Raw genomic sequence first — 24,505 nt, 5'->3', positions numbered from 1 at the left:
AACTTGTGAAAAACTTTTCGCCACAAGTCGAGCTTCATGGACGGTGACATTACCATCCACGTCCGTCTTCTTCTAAAAGATCCATTTATCTTAATGGCTTGCCGATCATTGGGCAAGTCCACCAAAGTCCATGGATCCGTTCTCGGATTTTATGGCCTCGAGCCATTTATCGGAATCCGGGCCCACCATTGCTTCTCCATAGCTCGTAGGTTCACTGTTGTCTAGCAACATGACCTTCAAGACAGGATTACGTACCACTCTGAAGTAGTACGCATCCTTGTCATCCTATGAGGTTTGGGAGTGACTTGATCCGAAGTTTCATGATCAATATCATAAGCTTCCACTTCAATTGGTGTAGGTGCCACAGGAACAACTCCCTGTGCCCTGTCACACACTAGTTGAAGAGACGGTTCAATAACCTCATCAAGTCTCCACCATCCTCCCACTCAACTCTTTCGAGAGAAACCTTTCCTCGAGAAAGGACCCGATTCAAGAAACAATCCATATTGCTTTCGGATCTGAATTAGGAGGTATACCCAACTGTTTTGGGTGTCCTATGAAGATGCATTTTATCCGCTTTGGGTTCGAGCTTAATCCTGAAACTTTTTCACATAAGCGTCGCAGCCCCAAACCTTTAAGAAACGACAACTTAGGTTTCTCTAAACCATAATTCATACGGTGTCATCTCATCGGAATTACGTGGTGCCCTATTTAAAGTGAATGTGGTTGTCTCTAATGCCTAACCCATGAACGATAGTGGTAATTCGATAAGAGACATCATGGTACGCACCATATCCAATAGGGTGCAACTATGATGTTCGGACACACCATCACACTATGGTGTTCCAGGCGGTATTAATTGCGAAACAATTTCCACAATGTCTTAATTGTGTGCCAAAACTCGTAACTCAGATATTCATCTCTATGATCATATCATAGACATTTTATCCTCTTGTCACAATGATCTTCTACTTCACTCTGAAATTACTTGAACCATTCAATAATTCAGACTTGTGTTTCATCAAGTAAATATTCTCAACATCTACTCGAATCATCTGTGAAGTAAGAACATAACGATATTCACTGCATGCCTCAGCACTCATTGGACTGCACACATCAAAATGTGTTGCTTCCAACAAGTTGCTATCTTGTTCCATTTTACTGAAACCGAGGCTTTTCAGTCATCTTGCCTATGTGGTATGATTTGCATATCTCAAGTGATTCAAAATCAAGTGAGTTCCAAACGGTCCATTTGCATGGAGTTTCTTCATGCATATACACCAATAGACATGGTTCGCATGTCTCAAACTTTTCAAAAATGAGTGAGTCCAAAGATCCATCAACATGGAGCTTCTTCATGCGTTTTATACCATTATGACTTACATGGCAGTGCCACAAGTAAGTGGTACTATCATTACTATCTTATATCTTTTGGCATGAACATGTGTATCACTACGATCGAGATTCAATAAACCATTCATTTAGGTGCAAGAGCACTTTATTCAGGTTTAATACTAATCTTGATGGTAGAGGGAGCGTGTGATGTTTGATCACATCAAACTTGGAAACACTTCCAACACATATCGTCAGCTCACCTTTAGCTAGTCTCCGTTTATGCCGTAGCTTTTATTTCGAGTTACTAACACTTAGCAACCGAACCGGTATCTAATACCCTGGTGCTACTAGGAGTACTAGTAAAGTACACATTAACATAATGTATATCCAATATACTTCTATCGACCTTGCCAACCTTCTTATCTACCAAGTATCTAGGGTAATCTTGCTCCAGTTGTTGTTCCCCTTATTACAGAAGCACTTAGTCTCGGGTTTGGGTTCAACCTCGGGTTTCTTCATTGGTGCAGCACCTGATTTGCCGTTTCATGAAGTATCCCTTCTTGCCCTTGCCCTTCTTGAAACTAGTGGTTTCATCAACCATCAACAATTGATGCTCCTTCTTGATTTCTACTTTCGCGGTGTCAAACATCGCGAATATTTCAAGGATCATCATATCTATCCCTGATATGTTATAGTTCATCACGAAGCTCTAGCAGCTTGGTGGCAATGACTTTGGGGAAACATCACTATCTCATCTGGAAGATCAACTCCCACTCGATTCAAGTGATTGTTGCACTCAGACAATCTGAGCACAAGCTCAACGATTGAGCTTTTCTCCCTTAGTTTGCAGGCTAAGAAAATCGTCGGAGGTCTTATACCTCTTGACGTGGGCACGAGCCTGAAATCCCAATTTCAGCCCTCGAAACATCTCATATGTTCCGCGATGTTTCGAAAAACGTCTTTGGTGCCTCTACTTAAACCATTTAACTGAACTATCACGTAGTTATCAAAACGTGTATGTTCGATGTTCGAACATCCACAAACGACGTTTGGGGTTCAGCACACTGAGCAGTGCATTAAGGACATAAGCTTTCTACTGTCCGCATAATTGCTACTTTCAACTTTCAACTATATTTTCTCTAGGAACATATCTAAAACAGTAGAACTAAAGCGCGAGCTACGACATAATTTGCAAAAGGTCTTTTGACTATGTTCAGGATAATTAAGTTCATCTTATGAACTCCCACTCAGATAGACATCCCTCTAGTCATCTAAGTGATTACATGATCCGAGTCAACTAGGCCGTGTCCGATCATCACGTGAGACGGACTAGTCATCATCGGTGAACATCTTCATGTTGATCGTATCTACTATACGACTCATGCTCGACCTTTCGGTCTCCGTGTTCCGAGGCCATGTCTGTACATGCTAGGCTCGTCAAGTTAACCCTAAGTGTTTTCGCTGTGTAAAACTGTCTTACACCCGTTGTATGTGAACGTAAGAATCCATCACACCCGATCATCACGTGGTGCTTAGAAGCGACGAACTGTAGCAACGGTGCACAGTTAGGGGAGAACACTTCTTGAAATTTTATGAGGGATCATCTTATTTACTACCGTCGTTCTAAGCAAACAAGATGCATAAACATGATAAACATCACATGCAATCAAATAGAGTAGTGACATGATATGGCCAATATCATATAGCTCCTTTGATCTTCATCTTCGGGGCTCCATGATCATCTTGTCACCGGCATGACACCATGATCTCCATCATCATGATCTCCATCATCGTGTCTTCATGAAGTTGTCACGCCAACGACTACTTCTACTTCTATGGCTAACGCGTTTAGCAATAAAGTAAAGTAAGTTACATGGCGTTCTTCAATGACACGCAGGTCATACAAAAAATAAAGACAACTCCTATGGCTCCTGCCGGTTGTCATACTCATCGACATGCAAGTCGTGAATCCTATTACAAGAACATGATCAATCTCATACATCACATATATCATTCATCACATCCTTTTGGCCATATCACATCACATAGCATACCCTGCAAAAACAAGTTAGACGTCCTCTAATTGTTGTTGCATGTTTTACGTGGCTGCTATGGGTTTCTAGCAAGAACGTTTCTTACCTACGCAAGACCACAACGTGATATGCCAATTGCTATTTACCCTTCATAAGGACCCTTTTCATCGAATCCGTTCCGACTAAAGTGGGAGAGACTGGCACCCGCTAGCCACCTTATGCACCAAGTGCATGTCAATCGGTGGAACCTGTCTCACGTAAGAGTACGTGTAAGGTCGGTCCGGGCCGCTTCATCCCACAATACCGTCGAAACAAGATTGGACTAGTAACGGTAAGCATATTGAACAACATCAACGCCCACAACTACTTTGTGTTCTACTCGTGCAAAGAATCTACGCAATAGACCTAGCTCATGATGCCACTGTTGGGGAACGTAGCAGAAATTCAAAAATTTTCCTACGCAACACCAAGATCTATCTATGGAGAGACCAGCAACGAGTAGAAAGGGGAGTGCATCTACATACCCTTGTAGATCGCTAAGCGGAAGCGTTCAAGTGAACGGGGTTGATGGAGTCGTACTCGTCGTGATTCAGATCACCGATGATCAAGTGCCGAACGCACGGCACCTCCGCGTTCAACACACGTACAGCCCGGTGACGTCTCCCACGCCTTGATCCAGCAAGGGAGAGGGAGAGGTTGAGGAAGACTCCATCCAACAGCAGCACAACGGCGTGGTGGTGGTGGAGGAGCGTGGCAATCCCGCAGGGCTTCGCCAAGCACCATGGGAGAGGAGGAGTAGGGAGAGAGGTAGGGCTGCACCAAGAGGGAGAGAACTCATGTGTATGGCAGCCCCAAACCTCAACTATATATAGGGGGAAGGGGGGGCTGCGCCCCCTTTAGGGTTTCCCACCCCCAAGGGGTGCGGCCAGCCCTAGATGGCAAAGGGGAGGCGGCCAAGAGGGGAGAGGAGAGGGAGGCGCACCAATATGGGCCTTAAGGCCCATCTGGACTAGGGTTTGCCCCCTCCCACTCTCCCTTGCGCCTTGGCCCCCTTGTGGGGGGCGCACCAGCCCTCCTAGGGGCTGGTCCCCTCCCACACTTGGCCCACGCAACCTTCTGGGGCAGGTGACCCCACTTGGTGGACCCCCGGGACCCTCCCGGTGGTCCCGGTACAATACCGATATCGCCCGAAACTTTTCCGGTGACCAAAATAGGACTTCCCATATATAAATCTTTACCTCCGGACCATTCCGGAACTCCTCGTGACGTCCGGGATCTCATCCGGGACTCCGAACAACATTCGGTAACCACATACAAGCTTCCTTTATAACCCTAGCGTCATCGAACCTTAAGTGTGTAGACCCTACGGGTTCGGGAGACATGTAGACATGACCGAGACGTTCTCCGGTCAATAACCAACAGCGGGATCTGGATACCCATGTTGGCTCCCACATGTTCCACGATGATCTCATCGGATGAAACACGATGTCAGGGACTTAATCAATCCCGTATTCAATTCCCTTTTGTCTAGCGGTATTTTACTTGCCCGAGATTCGATCGTCGGTATCCAATACCTTGTTCAATCTCGTTATCGGCAAGTCACTTTACTCGTTCCGTAACACATCATCCCGTGATCAAATCCTTGGTCACATTGCGCATATGATGATGTCCTACCGAGTGGGCCCAGAGATACCTCTCCGTTTACACGGAGTGACAAATCCCAGTCTCGATCCGCATAAAACAATAGATACTTTCGGAGATACCTGTAGTGCACCTTTATAGTCACCCAGTTACGTTGTGACGTTTGATACACCCAAAGCACTCCTACGGTATCCAGGAGTTATACGATCTCATGGTCAAAGGAAGAGATACTTGACATTGGCAAAGCTCTAGCAAACGAACTACACGATCTTTTGTGCTAGTCTTAGGATTGGGTCTTGTCCATCACATCATTCTCCTAATGATGTGATCCCGTTATCAACGACATCCAATGTCCATAGCCAGGAAACCATGACTATCTGTTGATCACAACGAGCTAGTCAACTAGAGGCTCACTAGGGACATATTGTGGTCTATGTATTCACACGTGTATTACGATTTCCGGATAATACAGTTATAGCATGAATAAAAGACAATTATCATGAACAAGGAAATATAATAATAATACTTTTATTATTGCCTCTAGGGCATATTTCCAACACTCCTCCCTCCCTTGCTGGATCAACAAGGAGGAGACGTGGCTGTTCCGTACGTGTGTTGAACGCGGAGGTGCCGTCCGTTCGGCGCTGGTCATCGGTGATTTGGATCACGTCGAGTACGACTACATCATCACCGTTCTTTTGAACGCTTCCGTGCGCGATCTACAAAGGTATGTAGATGCATCTAATCACTCGTTGCTAGATGAACTCCTAGATGATCTTGGTGAAACGAGTAGGAAAATTTTTGTTTTCTGCAACGTTCCCCAACATTATATGCTTGTGTATATTGTGTATATTGCTTCTTTGTGTATATTATGTATATATGTCAGTATATATATTGTGTATATTGCTTATTTTTAGATTTTTTTTCATATATATGTTTGTATTTTGTATTTTGCTTTTTTATAAAAATGTATATATGTTTGTATGTTCTCTGTGTATATATGTTCATATATGCAAAAGTTAGATTTAAATATTTAGAAAAGGATTATCTGTATATGTTCTCTGATTTAGTACATTTTAGGTTAGTTTCATTTCTAGAAAAGTTTTGTATATTTAGGAGAGGAAAAAGGAAAATAAGAAGAGGAAAAAGGAGAAGAAAAGGAGAGGAAGAAAAGGAAGAGGAGAAGAAGAGGAGAGGAAGAAAAGGAAGAGGAGAAGAAGAAAGGAATAGAGGAGAAGAAGAAAAAATAGAAAAAATTTATATTTTTTCTTCTTCTCCTCTATTCCTTTCTTCTTCTCCTCTTTTTTTCTTCTTTTTTTTCTTCGATCTTCTCCTCTATTCCTTTCTTCTTCTCCTCTTTTTATTTCTTCTTCGTATTCTTATATTTTATCGGATCTGTCGTCGTCGATATACCCCTCCCTATAACTTCAACACGAGGGGGAGGGGTCGATATACCCCCTCCCGATAACTTCAACACGAGGGGGGCGGTCGATATATCCCCTCCCGATAACTTCAACACGAGGGGGGGGGTCGATATATATACCACCTCCCGATAACTTCAACACGAGGGGGAGGGTCGATATACCCTAAATAGCAAGTATCGTCGGTGTGAGATACATGTGGCCGTCGGTGTCGGACAGTACATCCACGTCCCACAAGTGACGCGGGCGTCGACCCGCATCACTTGTGGGACGTGGATGTAGTGTCCGACACTGACGGCCACATGTATCTCACACCCACGATACTTGCTATTTAGGGTTTCCTCTACCGCTCGGCGACCCTGAACCTCGACGACCCTCGTTCCCGATAAAAAAAGAGGAAGAAGAAGAAAAAAAAGAGGAGAAGAAAGAATAGAGGAGTAAGAACTCCTCTATTCTTTCTTCTCCTCTTTTTTCTTACTCCTCTATTCTTTCTTCTCCTCTTTTTTTTCTTCTTCCTCTTCTTTTTTTATCCTTGAAGCGTTGTCGAGGCCACCCCAAACCCTAGAGAAGCAGCATCGAGGACACTAATTAATATTAGTTCTACGTGTCGTCGAGGGTCAGGGTCGCCGAGCGGTAGAGGAAACCCTAAATAGAAAGTATCATCGATGTGAGATACATGTGGTCGTCGGTGTCGGACACTACATCCACGTCCCACAAGTGACGCGGGCTTCGACGCCCATGTCACTTGTGGGACGTGGATGTAGTGTCCGACACCGACGGCCCCATGTATCTCACACCCACGATACTTGCTATTTAGGGTTTCCTCTACCGCTCGGCGACCCTCGACGACCCTCGTTTCTGATAAAAAAAAGAGGAAGAAGAAGAAAAAAAAGAGGAGAAGAAAGAATAGAGGAGTAAGAAAAAAGAGGAGAAGAAAGAATAAAGGAGTAAGAACTCCTCTATTCTTTCTTCTCCTCTTTTTTTTTCTTCTTCCTCTTCTTTTTTTATCCTTGAAGCGTTGTCGAGGCCACCCCAAACCCTAGAGAATCAGCGTCGAGGCCACTAATTAATATTAGTTCTACGTTTTCCACTAATATATCCATCTGTCATGTTTGAATAATAATTGCCATGTTGTAAATATTTGTAGAAACTATGGACACCGCCCGAGACGAAGTACAAGAAGAGTTGTTGGGGGACATAATCGCACGAGGAAGTGATGCTGTCTGCTCGTTGTTTCTCAACGACACCGATGGTCTGGAAGCAACTGGCTATGATTATGATGGCTCCGGTGACCTAATGCCGGTGCAAGAAGGAGACCGTGAGGATGGCTCCGGTGACCCAATGCCGGTGCAAGAAGGAGACCGTGATGACGTCTCCGGTGACCGAACCGAGTCCGGCTAGGTATATATATTAGTTAAGCTTCTGCTGACTAGCTAATTGATGCATTCATTGTTTTGGTATGTACACATATTAATTAAGTCTTTGTTCTTTTTTTCTAGCCCTCCGGACCGAGCACAACTTAGGTAAAGAGACGAGGTCCGAAGAAAAAGTTGAGCTCGGATGAAAAGTTTGAGATCATAGCAATCGCGCCCAACGGCCAACCGATTGAACCCCTCCGGGCAAAGAGCACATTTGTTGCTCAGTGTGGGGTTTTGGTTAGGGACAAGATCCCGATGAGCATCCAGCAATGGTTAAAGCCGGCTACAGAAGACCCTGAGGTGTCTTATGTCAATGATATGCAGAAAAATGATCTTTGGACTGAGCTGAAGTCAAATTTCACCCTACCGCAAGAGGATGATCCGGAGAAGCCAGTTAAAGAGCAATTAATCAAGTCTTTTGCTCTTAAGAGGATGGCAGAACTATTCAGGAGGTGGAAGAAAGAGCTGAATAAGTTTTTCAAAAATAAAGAGACACCAGAATTCAAGGGCAGATATGAGAAAATCAGAGATCACTGGCCCGCATTTGTGGCCCACAAGACATCGGAAAAGAGTAAGAAGATGTCGGCGAAAAACAAGCAAAATGCTGCGAAGAAGAAGCATCACCATCGCACGGGGTCAGGTGGCTACCTCGTAGCCCGGCCTAAGTGGGCCAAGACTGAGAATGATCTGGTTGATAAAGGGATCGAACTAGAGACAATTAACTGGCCAGACCGTTGCCGGACTTGGTTCTTCGGGGCTAGTGGAACCTTGGACCCTGTATCAGGGAAGTGCATTTGGATGAACGATCAAATGGACATACCAGTCAAGAAGCTTCAGCAGTATATCGAAGCAGCGCAGCAAGGGACGTTCATTCCAGACAGAGAGAACGACGAGCTCACAATGGCCCTCGGGAATCCTGAGCACCCTGGACAGACACGAGGCACGCCAGGCTCCATTCCGTGGAAGGTTGGGTTTCTAGACGCTGGCGGTTACAAATGGCAGGAGAGGAAGAAAAAAGTGCAGCAGACCTAAATGCAGGCGCTACAAGCAAGGGTACAAGCGATAGAGGAACGAGAAGCAAATCGCAGCAAACGAACTGCCGAAGCTTCCCCCGAAGCTACCCCGCCATCTCAGCGGAGAAGCAGCGTGGCTTCCACCGAGCTGCTTCAGCCGGAGCATGTCTTGACGGCTCCTGCCAGCTATCCCGTGGATGCTATCACGGAATCTCAAAATTGCCACCTTATGACGCAATGGATTAATATGAAGGTCAAGGCGGCTGTTGGCTCTGTTTTTCCTACTGAACCCGGCGCAACTTTTCACTGCCGGCCAATTCCAGAAGGATATGCTAGGGTGATGGTGGATAAAATAATGGAGGGATTTGAGGACCTCCAGCTTGACCACCCTACCGGTGAAGGGGAGACTCAGCTGGATTCTGCTCTGAAGACTCCATGCCTATGGCGGAAGGAGTTCATCAACCTTCCGAACTGGACGCCTCCACCTCCTCCTCCTCCTCCGATGAGTCAGGGCACTTCGCCTCCTCCACCGCCTCCTCCTCCGGCGAGTGACAATCAGGGCACTCGGCCGGCTCCTTCTCCGGCGTGTGGCAGCACTCCGCCTCCTTCTTCGCCTGCGCCGGCGCGCCCGAGCAGCCAGCCTCCTCCTTCTCCGCCTCATCAGCAAGGGCGGAAGAGACCTGCTGCCGCTCCGGCTGCTCCGGCGCGTCATAGTCCTTCTCCTCCGCCTCGTAAGCAAGTAAAGAAGACAACCGCTCCGTCTGCTCTTCCGGCGTCTAGCAGTACAGCCAGAGGCGGGAGGACATACAGATTCGGTCCTTCTCTGAAGACTCCAGAGAAGTTACCATATGAGAGGACCCCGGAGGAGAACGCCGAGATTGCGCGAGAAGAAGTGAGGAACTTCTTTGAAGGGGTGAAAGCAAAGAAACATCCACCTCCGGAGGAGAAGGTAGATCCGGTGAAAGCGAAGTGCACTCTGGCTGCCCTGACAAAACCACCCAAGTCTCCGCCGAAAGGAAACTATGAGCGCATTATTGGAAAGGAATTTGCCGAAGCGGAGCGGTCGGGAAGTACTGTCAGTGATCAAAGGCTGAAAGAACGACGAGCTGGGAAACAAATTGCCCAGCTCGGCTAACAAGCGAAGCAATCGTGCCCCCCGCTCAAGGTGCCTAGCGACATCGTCGCTAATGATCCGAGGATGGTGCCCGGTTATAGCAATCTTGGCGATTACCTGCCTGACGATGTACATTCTGATTTCATGGAGGTGCAGATACAAAGATACGAGTACGGGAAGCCTCTCGTCAAAGATGAAAGATCTCTATCAACGATGATGCGAAGATTGCATGATTGGTACTTGAAAATCTATAGAGAGTCTGGGGGGAGGAGTACTTTGTATGTGAGAGTTAAAAAGGAGCATGACCTCATTGGAATTGAACTGTTGCCTGCTCCATTTGAGGAGTTTTTTCAGTTTTTCAATCAATTGGCCCTCGATAAAGCAACGGTCACCTGCTACTGTCTGTAAGTAGTACTACTTCTGTCATTAAGTCTCTCTATATAACTCAGCTCTTTCATTGCATGTATTTATAATTATCCTCACTATATTATGCAGATTGAAGATCGCCGAATTGAAGAAAAGACAAGTCGGTGATATTGGGTTCATTAACACATATCTCATAGATGCAAATGAGGTTAAATTTCATGCCGCTGATACCGAGGCCAACTTGCTACGATCGTTGGTAATAAATGAAAACAAAGATATAATGCTCTTTCCTTACAACTTCAAGTGAGTGTTACTGTCTTGTGCGTATTCGGTTTCCCTTATATATTAGTCAAGGTTATAGTAATGTAATTGATGAGTTATGCATGCGTGTGTAGTTTCCACTATATTCTCCTAGAGATTAAGCTTGAGCAGGGACTAGTAATTGTCTTAGACTCAAGACGAAAAGATCCCCAGGACTATGCAGACATGACTCAAATGCTCGAGAAGTAAGTTAAATCGATCATTATCCACCATATCAGCAACTTTGTTCATTTCCTGATATATCAAGTAATTGTTTTCTTTGTCTGGCAGGGTTTGGAAAAAATTCATCAAAAAAGCTCCAGGACTCCCGAAGAAGCTGCAATTTAGACACCCGAAAGTAAGTACTATAGTATCATGTTCCGCGCATCTCCTATTGATTCAAGCGCTAGTTTCATCAATACCATTTGGCATTCTTGCTTATTAGTTTGATTGACCTCTATTTCTTGTAAAGTGGTTGTGGCAGGAATAAGGGAATGATTTCTGTGGATACTACGTTTGCGAGTCCATCCGCCACACGACCTGTGAGCGGGGCTACTCTGATGAACAATATGAAGTACTTAAATAACAACATTCACAGTTTTATTTTATTATCATCATTTGTGTTGAGTTTCATTCATTCATCTATATATATATATATATATATATATATATATATATATATATATATATATGTATTGACCCCCTTCTTCAAATTAGATGTTTCGGAAGTGGGATGAACTCCTAGCATAGCTCGCATGCGAGCAATTCAAGAGGAATTGGCGGCATTCTTTCTTGACCATGTGATCGCTGAAGACGAAGAATACTATGTGGACCATGAGTCCGCATGTTAGGAGATTATATTTGTAAGAGATAATTATTATATATATGTAGCTGGTAGTGTCGGATAGATATACGAGAACTTGTTGTTCGCCCAATCTCTCAGAGAAGGAGAGGTGCTCGATATCACTTCTCTCTGTATGCATACATGTTCATGACGATCTTCTAGTTCCTTCGTTTGCTTACTAGCTAGCTAGCGTGTCTAGTCCTCTCTATACATATGTATAGTATGTAGCGTCGACCAAGCACGGACATAAGAAAGGACACTTCTCTCTATTAATTATAGCTAGCTAACACAATATATGAAACACCTAAATTAACCCCCCAAAACCCCCACCCCCCCCCCCTTTAAAAAACAAAAACCCTAGCCACAGAAATGCTGACGCGTGGATGCCAATTGGTCCCGGTTGGTGCCACCAACCGGGACCAAAGGCCCTCCTGCCTGGGCTCCACGCACAGGCCACGTGGAGGCCCATCTGTCCCAGTTCTGGATTGAACCGGGACTAAAGGGACAGGGCATTAGTACCGACCCTTTAGTCCCGGTTCAGGAATCGGGACAAAAGGCCCTTACGAACCGGGACAATAGGCCCTTTTTCTACTAGTGTCCCCCTCCCCCCGGGGCACGGTTCACCGAAGTATCAGGTATGCAGTGCTTCTATTACCATGATATTCACGCAAACGTTATCGAGGTTTTATTTTTCAACAATTTTCCTCGGGGTCCAAGTTATCATGGTGTTTGTACCTAAGCTATCATGTATAGATGCGTTATTACCATGATGTTTATACAAAAGTTACCGGGGTACATTTTTGACAATTTTTTCCTTCAGGTCAAAGTTGCCGTGGTGTTGGACTAAGTTATCAGGGTTGCCTTGCAGGAATTACCGTGTTGTTTACACATAAATTACCGGGGAGATGTTTCAATAATTTTCACCCACGGTCGAAGTTACCATGACATTTATACGAAAGTTATCGGGTCCCGGTGCACAAATTACCATGCCATTTGCATAGAAGTTACTGGGGTATGTTTCAACCCAAAAAATCCCTCATGTGAAGTTGCCATGATATTTACAACGAGACTACATGAGCAAGGTGTATAACTCATTGGTATATGAAAGACTACAAGACAACTTGAGAAATCCAAACAAACACAAGAAGAAAAATGTTTTTTTGGCTCATATGAAAGTGAAAAAAAGGTTAACTGCCATATTTCTACTTATTGGACAACAATAAAAGGTAGGGGAGTTGGTTAGTACACTGTTGCTACTGGTGTTTGTACATAAGATAACAGGTTTCCGGTGCTTATATTAGCATCCTATCCACGTTGAGGTTACCGAGTTGTAAACTTTTTTTTCTCAGGCTAAAGTTATCATGATGATAGTACATAAGTTTTTTTTTGCGAAAAGTGCATAAGTTATCAGGTCCACGATCATAAAAAATATCATTCCATTCACCCAAAAAAGGGGATTATCTTTGAACATCTTTTTTATGCCTCGATAAAAAAATCTTCTTGCAACAAAGAAAAGACAACTGATGAAAAATAGAATTTTTTTGGATAAAAAAGAAATGAATAAAAATAGCCAAAAAATTCTTTAAAACAACCACGTTGCATGGTTCATGACCGGTAGCCAGATCCAGAAAAAAATCGAAAAGCAAATCCCGCTTGCTCCATAAAATGCAGTAGCAGCATTTGTCAAAATAAAGATAGCCTAATCTGTATATAACCACCAGCAAGGTATTAGCCTAGATGGCTAGTCAACCTAGAGCTAAACCTCTAGGTATGAGATGTTACGAACGTTTGGAAATTAGAAATTCCCTATTGTTATTATTGTTTTAAGAATATAGTGCAAGTGTCATCGGGACTGAAGCTGAAAATTGCTGATAACAGTAGAAAAGAAAAGAAAAGAAGAGAAAGAAAATATTTTGGTCTTTTCGTTAGTGCAATTATAAAGTAAATAGAAATCAAACATAAACTTTTTCTCTTCAAACATAAGACTCAATAATACACAAACAAGAAATATTTTTGGAGGTTTTATTTTTTTAATAGAACAAGCAAAAGGAACAAACGAAAAGAAACGAAACACAGATATACAAAGATCATGGAGCGAAACGACAAGTGTAATGAATGTATATGATAACATGAATAAATATTGGTAAAAAATGTACTCCACAAGTTTAAGTTGTTGGCCTAGTTGGGCTAACTCCCATGGCGTGTAACTTCTGCAGAATCCATAGTAAAAGTTGCTCACCAATTTGCGCCAGTATCGATCCCAAAGAGAGTTTATCTAATTCACATCTAGACGTTTTTTAAGAATGTCACATCTAAACTCCCATAAATATATAATGCAACAACAAGAAACAAAAAAACTAGGAAAAATATAGACCACAAACAGAATGGACATCAGCTTAGATGTGACATAGTATCCTAGACAGACCTACAACTCATGCAGTCCTCCTCCTTCTCCATCTATGCCTTGCATGCATTGACACCACTCTGGGTGGAGGCAACTAGCATAGAATCTGGGCTTAGAGCATCTCCAACAGGCGCGACAAACTAGCGCCGCGTCGCAAAATCCCCCGTTTTAGCGCGCGCGCAACCAGAATAGTTGCTCTAGCGGGTGCGCGAAAACAGCGCGCGCGGCATACGTAGTCCAGCGCGCGGGCCGAAACGCAATCGCACGCCGCTTATTTGCTGCACCCGCTCCCGCGAGCTGGACTCTCGCGCGTTCTCTCGCACCTCCCACCCCCATCCAGCCGCGCCGCCGCCGCCGACCGCGCCACCCGGCGACTCCCCGGCCTATCTCCGCCCCGCGCGCACTTTCTCCGCCCCCCTCTAGTCCAGCCGCCCCGCGCGCGTGCTGGTCCTCCGACGAACAGCGCCCGCGCGCTCGCTGCCGCTCGGCGCCGCAAGGTGTTCGACAAAACGCCTAGAAGGTATGCATTGCTCAAAAGCCATGAATTTCGTGCATGTTGATTGTAGTTTTTTATTTATAGCATAGTATTCAACATTGTAGATGAGTTCGTCGTATGATTCTTCTGAAGAAGAATTTGATATGGAAGAGGAGGAGGATCTTGCAATGATCCTAGCTACGCATATTAATAAAAAACCCGAAGCACGGTGGTTCGGTTATGGGTTGGCAAAAAATTTGAAGGGATAGGATCAATGCCCACAATAGATTGATTAGGCATTATTTTACGGAGAATCCCGCATATCCCGAGTCGTATTTTCGTCACCGGTTTAGGATGAGCACCGAGTTGTTTAGGCGAATTGCAGAGAAATTAGCGTGCCATGACCGCTTTTTTCAGCAAAGGAGGAATGTCGCCGGAGAGCTCGGGCATAGCACCTTTCAGAAGGTGACAGCTTCTTTGCGTATGTTGGCATACGGTATACCGGCTAATCTAGTTGATGATTACTTGGCTATGGGTGAGAGCCAAGCCATCATGTGTGTCAAGCGCTTCGCAGTCGGAATTGTGCAAGTGTTTGGCGAGGAGTATTTGAGATCTCCCAACGCTGAAGACGTCGCAAGGCTTTGGGCGATGAACAAAGCTCGCGGCTTTCCTGGCATGCTTGGCTCAATAGATTGCATGCATTGAACTTGGAAGAATTGTCCAAAGGCATGGCATGGGCAATTCCACGGCCAAAAAAAGGGTTCCACTATAATCCTTGAAGCGGTGGCCGATCAAGAGACTTGGATTTGGCATGCATTCTTTGGAATGCCTGGATCTTTGAATGACACCAATGTTGTCAACCGGTCACCACTGATGAGTAAGATTGCAAATGGGGAGTTGGCACTGATGCAGTTTGTAGCAAATGGCCGTACATACAACTATGGCTATTATCTAGCGGATGACATCTATTCAAAGTGGCAAACCTTTGTCAAGCCGTTGAAAAAGCCAGAAGATAAGAAAAATCTTGATTTCCACAATGCTCAGGCGGCGGCTAGAAAAGATGTGGAGAGATCTTTTGGGATTTTGCAAGCCCGATTTGCTATTGTGAGAGGACCGACTAGATTTTGGGATCAGAAGATGCTTTGGTACATAATGCACGCTTGTGTGATCATGCACAACATGATCATCGAGAATGAGCGTGGCCAAGATGTAGACTACTCTCAGTATGAGCTCTTGGGACATCCGGTGCGAGTGCGACGGAGGGCTGAAAGGGTGGCCCATTTTGTTGCCTCCTATCATGCCATTCGACATCCCGCAGAAGGATCTCATCAAGGAGTGGTGGGCATGGAATGGACGACAAAGAGCATCATGATTTGTGCCTTCGTTATTGTATTGTTAAACTATTTGTTGTATTGAATGATAAACTGTTTGTTTGAGTTGTAATAAACGAAATCGAACTATTTATTTTTGTTTGTTTTGATCTTTTTGCTTCTGTTTTCGAATGCATATGTTGTTTGTGCGAGTCGCGCGCGCTGCATTTTTGCGCGCTGCTGGAGCGGCGCGCGCGCTGCATTTTAGCGCGGCTGCTGGAGCAGGCGCTGCGCCAAAACCAGGTGATGGGCGTGCGCTAAAACTGTTTTTTGCGCGCGCCGCGTTCAGCGCCTGTTGGAGATGAAACCTGGGCTATTGGATTGGATATGGAGGGTACAGATTTGACTGGAGGCATCTTAGGCCACTTAGAGCAACTCCAACGGGCCGACCCAAACGGACGGCGATTTTGTCCACTTTTTGTCCGTTTGGGTCGGCTAGACGGACACGGATGTCCGCTTTCGCATTTGGGTCGGCGTGTGCGCCCAACGCTGGTCTGAATCCATTTTGACGACGCAAAAAATGAAGCATGCATATTAAAAAAGAGAGAACAACATTAATTAAATATTAAAGCCGGCCACGAAGGCCGGCGAGAGTCCACGCGTCCACATTTGCATTTAAAAAAACAGCCTAAACTACGAGGCGTCGCGCTGCCCTAGGCGCCGTCGTCGTCCTCGGGGTCCGTGAGGTCGATGAGCGTCGGCGCCGGCCCGGCCCAGGCGAACGCTGTGTTCCAGAGTGCTGTCATGTCGGGCTGTGCCGGCGCGCGGGGGGGGGGGGGGGGGGTGCGGCCGCCTGTGCAGCCGTGGCCTGGCGCGCCTCCTCCTCGGCCTCGCGCTACTCCTCCTCGAGGTCGCACGCGAGCATCTCGAGGTACTCGCCGTCGCGGCGCTCCTCGGCCACCCTGATCTTGCGCCAGTGCTCGAGGTACGCCTGCTCCTGCGCCGGCGTCGCTCCCATCCAGACTAGCGGTGCGCGTACCCACTCGCGCACTACTCCTGGCCAGGAGTAGCGCTCGATGGGGGACGGCTCCTGCTCTGGCTCCGGCTTGATGGGGGACGGCGGGGCCACCGGTGACACCACGCCGTCGCCCGCCGCGGAGAGGGCAAGGGCCTGCGCCATTGCCGCCTCGTATCGAGCCTCCTCGTCCGCCTCCGCCGCCTCCGCCCTGCGCCGCTCGTCCTCCTCGCTCTCCCAATATACGGCCGCAAGGGCCGCCTGGTAGGCGTCCTCCGCCGTCTAGTCCTCCTCGCGGACGACGAGCGCCGGTGGCGGCGACCTCCGGTCGACCTCGCGCACGCCCCGTCGCCTCGCCTCCTCGTGCTCGAAGGTGAACCAGCTCGCCCAGTTGGGCGAGTTGGTTGTGTAGGCGGGGTCGCGGCCCTTGCCCTCACGGCGACGGGCGATCGCGTGGTGCCGCCGGTGGCCTGGCCGTCCCCCATCAAGCCGGAGCTGCAGCCGGAGCCAGAGCCCGAGCCGATCGCGCGCTTCTCCTGGAGGGGAGTGGTGCGCGAGTGGGTGTCCGCGCCACCGGTTTGGCTGGGGGCGACGCCGGTGCAGGAGCAGGCGTACCTCGAGATGTGGCGCCAGCGCCGTCGTGGCGAGTACGAGGAGATGCTCGATCGCTATCTCGAGGAGGAGGCGCGCTAGGCCGTGGCTGCACAGGCGGCCGCACACCCCCCCGCCCCGGCACTGCCTGCGCCGACACAGCCTGCGCCGGCACAGCCCGACATGACGACACTCTGGAACACGACGTTCGCCTGGGCCGGGCCGGCGCCGACGCTCATCGACCTCACGGACCCCGAGGACGACAACGACGGCGCGTAGGGCAGCGCGCCGCCTCGTAGTTTAGGCTATTTTTATTTTTTTCTAAATGCAAGTGTGGACGCGTGGACTCTCGCCGGCCTTCGTGGCCGGCTTTAATGTTTAATTAATGTTGTTTCTCTTTTTTTAATATGCATGCGTTTATTTTTTTGGCGCCGTTAAAATGAGTCTCAGGCCAGTGTTGGGCGCACGCGCCGACCAAAATGTGGAAACGGGCATCCGTGTCCGTCTGGCCGACCCAATAAGACAAAAAGCGGATGAAATCGCCGTCCGTTTAAGTCAATCCGTTGGAGTTGCTCTTATGCCACGAATAGAACTTATTAATTTATTTTAGTCGGAGTACATGCCGATCGTTCATGCATGCGGTGGCTGGAGGGATAAGCCGCAGTTCTTGTAGCAGATGCATTCCCAGGTGTTATGGCAATGGCCGTTGTCGAAGCCCTCGTCCCGGCAGGGCCCGTTGCAGGTGCCTGCTATGATGCAAGTGTCGTTGGTCCACCTCCCGCTCTTCCGCTTTTCGCAGCCATGCGCCCCCATTTTTCCTGCATCCATTCACAGACAATACGAATTAACCATCAACTTAACTAATTTGGATCAGTCTGATCGGAAGATGTGTGGGATGATGCTCTTCCTACCAGATGACAGCACGAGCAGCATCAACATCGCCAGGCATATGAAAGCCTTGCCGGTTCCCAGTGGTCCTTCAGCAACCTTCTTCATGTATGATGCCATATCGAAGAGGTAATGTGTGTTGTTTTTTCTAAATGAAACCGATGGTTGTGTGAGTATTTATAGCAAAAGTATGTCAATGTTGACACGATTATTTGGTAAGATATTAATGCGTGCTATCAATGCATATCCTAATGTCTAGCTAATTTTAGTTCCACTTCTAAACATGGCTGGTGCCTTATCCTAACGCCTAGTTTTAGACATGATTGATTGATTATGTCCTTTTTGAAAGGAAAAATGGAGTACGAGTACAATAATAAAGGGGAATAATTATTGTTTTCATAGTGAAGCAATATACAAGAAGCTCTAAATCTATACCTATTATTAAAAAGAGAAGCGTTTCTTACCACTGTAATTTCATCCGTCCACCTCCCTCCCATAATTTTCGTCTGGCTCAGAATCTCTATTCCTAAAGGAGCAGTTGGTAGTCTCGCTTCACTCCCATCAACCCCTCGGTAACCCCTGTATTACGCCCATGAGCATCTTACAGACGACCATTCGCTCAAGGACAACCAATTTGGGAGGGCCTATTTGATGCATGCATGAACTCAATCTAATCTGCACTTTTTCAAAACAACTTCATCCATTAACTCGTTCAAATTAAATCATCAAAAAATCTCTACACCTTAAGGGGGAGTTGGTAGTCTTGCCTCACTCTCAGCAACCCCTCGGCAAACCCTATATTACGCCCACGAGCGTCTTATAGACGACCATTCCCTCAAGCGCAATCAATTTGCGCGGGCCCATTTGATGCGTGCATTAACTCAACCAAATCTACACTTTTCCAAAAGAATTTCATCCATTAACTCGTTCAACTCAAATCTTAAGATTATCTCTACTTCTAAAGGGGGAGTTGGTAGTCTCGCCTCACTCCCACCAACCCCTCGGCAAACGCTGTATTATGATTGCTAAAAAACCCTATATTATGCCCACGAGCGTCTTACAGACGACCATTCGGTCAAGTGCAACAAATTTGGGCTGGCCCATTTGATGCGTTCATGAACTCAATCAAATTCGCACTTTCCCAAAACAATTTCATCCGTTAACTCGTTCAAATCAAATCTAAAGAAAATCTCTACTCCTAAAGGGGGAGTTGGTAATTTCGCCTCACACCCACCAACCCCTCGGCAAATCCTATATTACGCCCATGAGCGTCTTACAAACAACCATTCGCTCAAGCACAACCAATTTGTGCGGGCCCATTTGATGCATGCATTAACTTAATCAAATCTTCACTTTTCGAAAACAACTTCTTCATCCATTAACTCATTCAAATCAAATCTTAAGCAAATTTCTACTCCTAAGTGGGAGTTGGTAATCTCGACTCATGATACGTCTCCGTCGTATCTACTTTTCCAAATACTTTTGCCCTTATTTTGGACTCTAACTTGTATGATTTGAATGGAACTAACCCGGATTGACGTTGTTTTCAGCAGAATTGCCATGGTGTTGTTTTATGTGCAAAAAGTAAATATTCTCGGAATGACCTGAAACTCCACGGAACATCTTAGAAAAAATAATAAAAAATCCTCGACAAAGATGAAGACCAGGGGGCCCACACCCTATCCACGAGGGTGGGGGGCGCCCCCCCTCTAGGGCGCGCCCCCTACCTCGTGGGCCCCCTGGATGCCCTCCGACGCCAACTCCAACTCTATATATTTGCTTTCGGAGAAAAAATCAGAGAAAAGAAATCATCGCGTTTTACGATACAGAGCCGTCGCCAAGCCCTAAAACCTCTCGGGAAGGCCGATCTGAAGTCCGTTCGGGGCTCCGGAGAGGGGGATTCGTCGCCGTCGTCATCATCAACCATCCTCCATCACCAATTTCATGATGCTCACCGCCGTGCGTGAGTAATTCCATCGTAGGCTTGCTGGACGGTGATGGGTTGGATGAGATTTATCATGTAATCGAGTTAGTTTTGTTAGGGTTTGATCCATAGTATCCACTATATTCTGAGATTGATGTTGCTATGACTTTGCTATGCTTAATGCTTGTCACTAGGGCCCGAGTGCCATGATTTCAGATCTGAACCTATTATGTTTTCATGAATATATGTGAGTTCTTGAATCTTGATCCTATCTTGCAAGTCTATAGTCACCTACTATGTTATGATCCAGCAACCCCGAAGTGACAATAATCGGGACCACTCCTGGTGATGACCATAGTTTGAGGAGTTCATGTATTCACTATGTGCTAATGCTTTGTTCCGGTTCTCTATTAAAAGGAGGCCTTAATATCCCTTAGTTTCCGATAGGACCCCGCTGCCACGGGAGGGTAGGACAAAAGATGTCATACAACTTTTTTTCCATAAGCACGTATGACTATATACGGAATACATGCCTACATTACATTGATGAATTGGAGCTAGTTCTGTGTCACCCTATGTTATGACTGTTACATGATAACCACATCCGGCATAATTATCCATCACTGATCCGGTGCCTACGAGTTTTCCATATACTGGTTCTCGCTTATTTACTTTCCCGCTGCTACTGTTATAATCACTACAAAATACCAAAAACATTACTTTTGCTGTCTTTACTTTTGTTGCCGCTACCACCACTATCATATTACTTTGCTACTAAACACTTTGCTGCAGATACTAAGTTTTCAGGTGTGGTTGAATTGACAACTCAGCTGCTAATACTTGAGAATATTCTTTGGCTCCTCTTCTGTCGAATCAATAAATTTGGGTTGAATACTCTACCCTCGAAAGCTGTTGCGATCTCCTATACTTGTGGGTTATCAAGAACCTTTTTCTGGCGCCGTTGCCGGGGAGCATAGCTCTTATCTTTGAGTCACTTGGGATTTATATCTGCTGGACACTGTGAAGAACTTGAGAGATGTGGAGCTAATTTTTTTTAGCAAGGGTGGGACTATTTTCTAATGAAAAGGCTGATTAGGAGCCCACTTGGGACTTGGCGGAACCCTAACAGAGCACTCATATAGCTTTTTTTTTCAGCCAGACTAATTTCCTGCGCAAAAAAAGGAGCAACTTAGCAGGCTGGCCCACCTAACCCCTAAAGCCCATTCGCCCCCACTACTCTAACCCTAGTCGATCCCCTCAGCCTCCCGATCCCCATCTTCTCCTAACGCCATCACATGCATAGGCGCACTTTTTCTCAACAAAAAAAAACACACAGACGCATAGAGGCAGTGACCAGCGCCGCTCGATCCCGCTCGCCGCCCCTGTTCGCCACTCCAACCTCCACTCTCATCCGCCGGCTTCCATCCACCGCTGCCGCCATACTGCAAGCTCCATCTGCTGCTGCCGCCGTTCTGCAAGCTCCAGCCGCCGCCGCCGATCCAGCGCCCCCGCCGTTCTGATCGAGCAGCCGCGCCGCCCCCAACCACTCGAGCCGTCGCGTTGACCCTATCCACCTTGTTGTGTGACAGAAGCCATCTCCGCCGCCGGCAAGGGCGCCGCCCCTCACGCGAGCATATGCCCCGGTGAGGCGTCCACCATTCTCCCGTGCGAGGCACGGCGGCCGCCGGCGCATGACAAAATGGGCTCCATGGATAAGAGAGGAAGACATTTTTTTCTGGATAGTGCAGGTTTTTTTGTAAAAACAAAACATTTTCTCAGATCGACTATAAAAGGGACTGCAGTTCAATTACCGAAAACCACAAGGGCTTTTCTGTAAAAAGTGCACGACGGTGAGTGGACAAAAGCAATAGCTGCTTTATTATTAGATAAAGATAAACATAGATATAGATAGATTAGGTGTAGATATAGATTTAGATAGAGATATGATTGGTGCTACAGTGTCACTTATAGACACTTTTTGTTCTAGGTGATGAGAGGATGCATGGGACTGATATGTTTCTTAGGCTGGTTCTGGCCGATTAATTTGAGAACTTGTCGACCCAACCAAATTCATGAATCAAATTCAAAATTGATTAGCGAGAGAGCTCCTTTTGAAATCGTTGATCCAGTCAAAATCGTAAAACCAAATTTAAATATAACACCTCGATTGAATGGGGGCTCTAAAATTAAGGAGCATAGTGTATTACTCCCTCCATCCAATATAAGACATTTTCGTAAACTTGAACGTCTTATATTGTACGACAGGGGAGTAGATATTTATACCATGAATAGAACTTATTAGTTTGTTTTAGTGGGAGTGCATGCCAACCGAACTTGAACATCTTATATTGTGGGGCAGAGGGAATAGATGTTTATGCCATGAATAGAACTTGTTAATTTATTGTAGTCGGAGTACATGCCGATCGTTCATGCATGTGGTGGCTAGAGGGATAAGCCGGTGCAGTTCTTGTAGCAGATGCATGTCCAGAGGTTCTTGCAATGGCCACTGTCGAAGCCCTCGTCTCTGCAGGGTGCGTTGCAGGTGCCTGGTATGAAGCAAGTGTCGTTGAGCCACTTCCCGCTCTTCCGCTTTATGCAGCCATACGACTCCATTTTTTCTGCATCCATCCACAGACAATACAAATTAACCATCAACTTAACTAATTTGGATCAGTCCGATCGGGAGATGTGTGGGATAATGATGCTCTTCCTACCAGATGACAGCACGAGCAGCATCAACAGCGACAGGCATATGAAAGCCTTGCCAGTTCCCAGTGGTCCTTCAGCAACCTTCTTCATGTACGATGCCATATCCAAAAGGTATCGTGTGTTGTTTTTTCTAAATGAAACTGATGGTTGTGTGAGTATTTATAGCAAAAGTATGTCAATGTTGACACGATTATTTCGTGAGATATTAATGTGTGCTATCAATACTTATCATAATGTTAGTTTTAATCTAGTATCCAAATCAAATCAAAATATATCTAAAGGCCGCCACCGCCACCCCCTCCTCCTCACCCTTCCCTCCCCTCATCACAAGATAAGAGAAGAGGAGAGAAGAGAAGAGGGACATCGGGTGAGCGAGCAGGTCAGGCAGCGGCCCAGATTTGCCGCGGCAGCCCAGGGCCTCGACGGAGGCCGGGACAGGACCTCCGACGATGCGGACATGCCCGAGGACGGGAATCCTGCTTCCCCGTCGACTTCTACTCTGCTCATCCGTGCGGTCGTCAGGGGCAACCCACACCATGGAGCTTCCTCCGTCTGCTCCGGCAATAGGTACTCTCTTTCTCTTGCCCACCTTCGATTTGCTCCCCTCCCCTCCCCTTCCTTCCCTTCATTTGGTTCCCTTCCTCACGCACGCAAGTCATGGCACCACCAGCGCCGAACCCTAGCCATCATTGTTTGGCTGGGAGAAGCAGCTCCTCGCCGGCTTCCCCTGCCTGCGCTTTCATGTAAGCCCCTCTGTTGTGCTCTCTCATGTGCCCACGACACCTTCTTGGTCGGCGGAGATTAGTTCCTAATTTTGATTTGGACACAGTAGACACATGATGAGGGTTAGGCGTGTGTAATGGGGATTGGGATGCAGATTTCATATATGCAAATGTAATCACTACAAAATTTGCTCTATTTTGCGACGTTTCACTTGTATCATGCATAATCCTTTTTCCTCGCGGAAAATACCCCGTGGCGTTTTCTGGCCGTCTGGCCTAGGGTGCCTTAGGCGTGACGCGGGGGCGTGGGGGCTCCTCCTAGCGGCGGAGTGGTTCCCGCGGGCCTCGGGTCCCTTAGGTGTGGTGGTGCAGCCGTTGGCTGCGGGATGGCTCGGTGGTGCGGGAGCTCAGCCGGCGGCCCCCGCTAGGCCCAGATCTAGGCCCTCTGGGCCCCATCTGGGTTTGGGCGGGCCGAGGCTCTCTGCACGACGGCGAGGCTCCTTGGAGGTGGAGGTGGGGCGTCGACGGTGGCGTTGGAAGCCAGCGTGCTGCAACGTGGCGGGGGGACTTTGTGGGCCCATCTGGGCCAATGGTGGCCTGGTCGGGCCAGTGGTGCCCTGGTTTGTCCCAGTTGTCGCGTCCGGTCCCCTCCCGCTCGGTTGCGTTGCTGGTGCCCTCGGGTCTGCTGTCCCCCTCTTCCTTCCTCTTGGCATCGTGTCGATAGCCTCATTTTGGCGACGAAGTGGGTTCCAAGACCGTGGTGGCGCATGTTGGTGGGCGGCTGGTTTGGCAGAGCACTCGAGTTGTCCAGGGTGGCGGGGATTTTTGGGGTCAGGAGAAATCCCTGTTGGCTCGTCCTGCACCGATTTGGTGACGTCTATGGGTGCCACCGTTCCTTCCTGAAGGGCTTCGGATGTACCCCCTCCCGACTACCCTTCACGTACCGGGGGAAACCCTAGGACTTGTCCGGGCAGCAGCAGTG

General features: G+C 47.1%; 2 protein-coding genes across 2 annotated transcripts; both read right to left on the bottom strand.

Moving 5' to 3' along the window:
* Positions 1–17,855: 17,855 nt before the first annotated feature.
* Positions 17,856–18,352, bottom strand: LOC123131344 (defensin J1-2). Its single transcript, XM_044551037.1, has 2 exons — positions 18,192–18,352; positions 17,856–18,098 (listed from the first exon to the last, which is right to left on the bottom strand). Exons 1-2 carry the CDS (start codon positions 18,286–18,288, stop codon positions 17,911–17,913), a joined length of 285 nt encoding a protein of 94 aa, XP_044406972.1. The 5' UTR covers positions 18,289–18,352; the 3' UTR covers positions 17,856–17,910.
* A 4,062-nt stretch (positions 18,353–22,414) lies between these two features.
* Positions 22,415–22,932, bottom strand: LOC123131343 (defensin J1-2-like). The gene is made up of 2 exons (XM_044551036.1): positions 22,807–22,932; positions 22,415–22,710 (listed from the first exon to the last, which is right to left on the bottom strand). Exons 1-2 carry the CDS (start codon positions 22,901–22,903, stop codon positions 22,535–22,537), a joined length of 273 nt encoding a protein of 90 aa, XP_044406971.1. The 5' UTR covers positions 22,904–22,932; the 3' UTR covers positions 22,415–22,534.
* Between the last annotated feature and the right edge of the window lie 1,573 nt (positions 22,933–24,505).

This window comes from Triticum aestivum, chromosome 6A (genome assembly GCF_018294505.1).
Source record: "Triticum aestivum cultivar Chinese Spring chromosome 6A, IWGSC CS RefSeq v2.1, whole genome shotgun sequence".
NCBI lineage: Eukaryota > Viridiplantae > Streptophyta > Magnoliopsida > Poales > Poaceae > Triticum > Triticum aestivum.
Note: the sequence above shows the minus strand (reverse complement) of the source record. Positions and strands in the feature narration are given on the sequence as shown.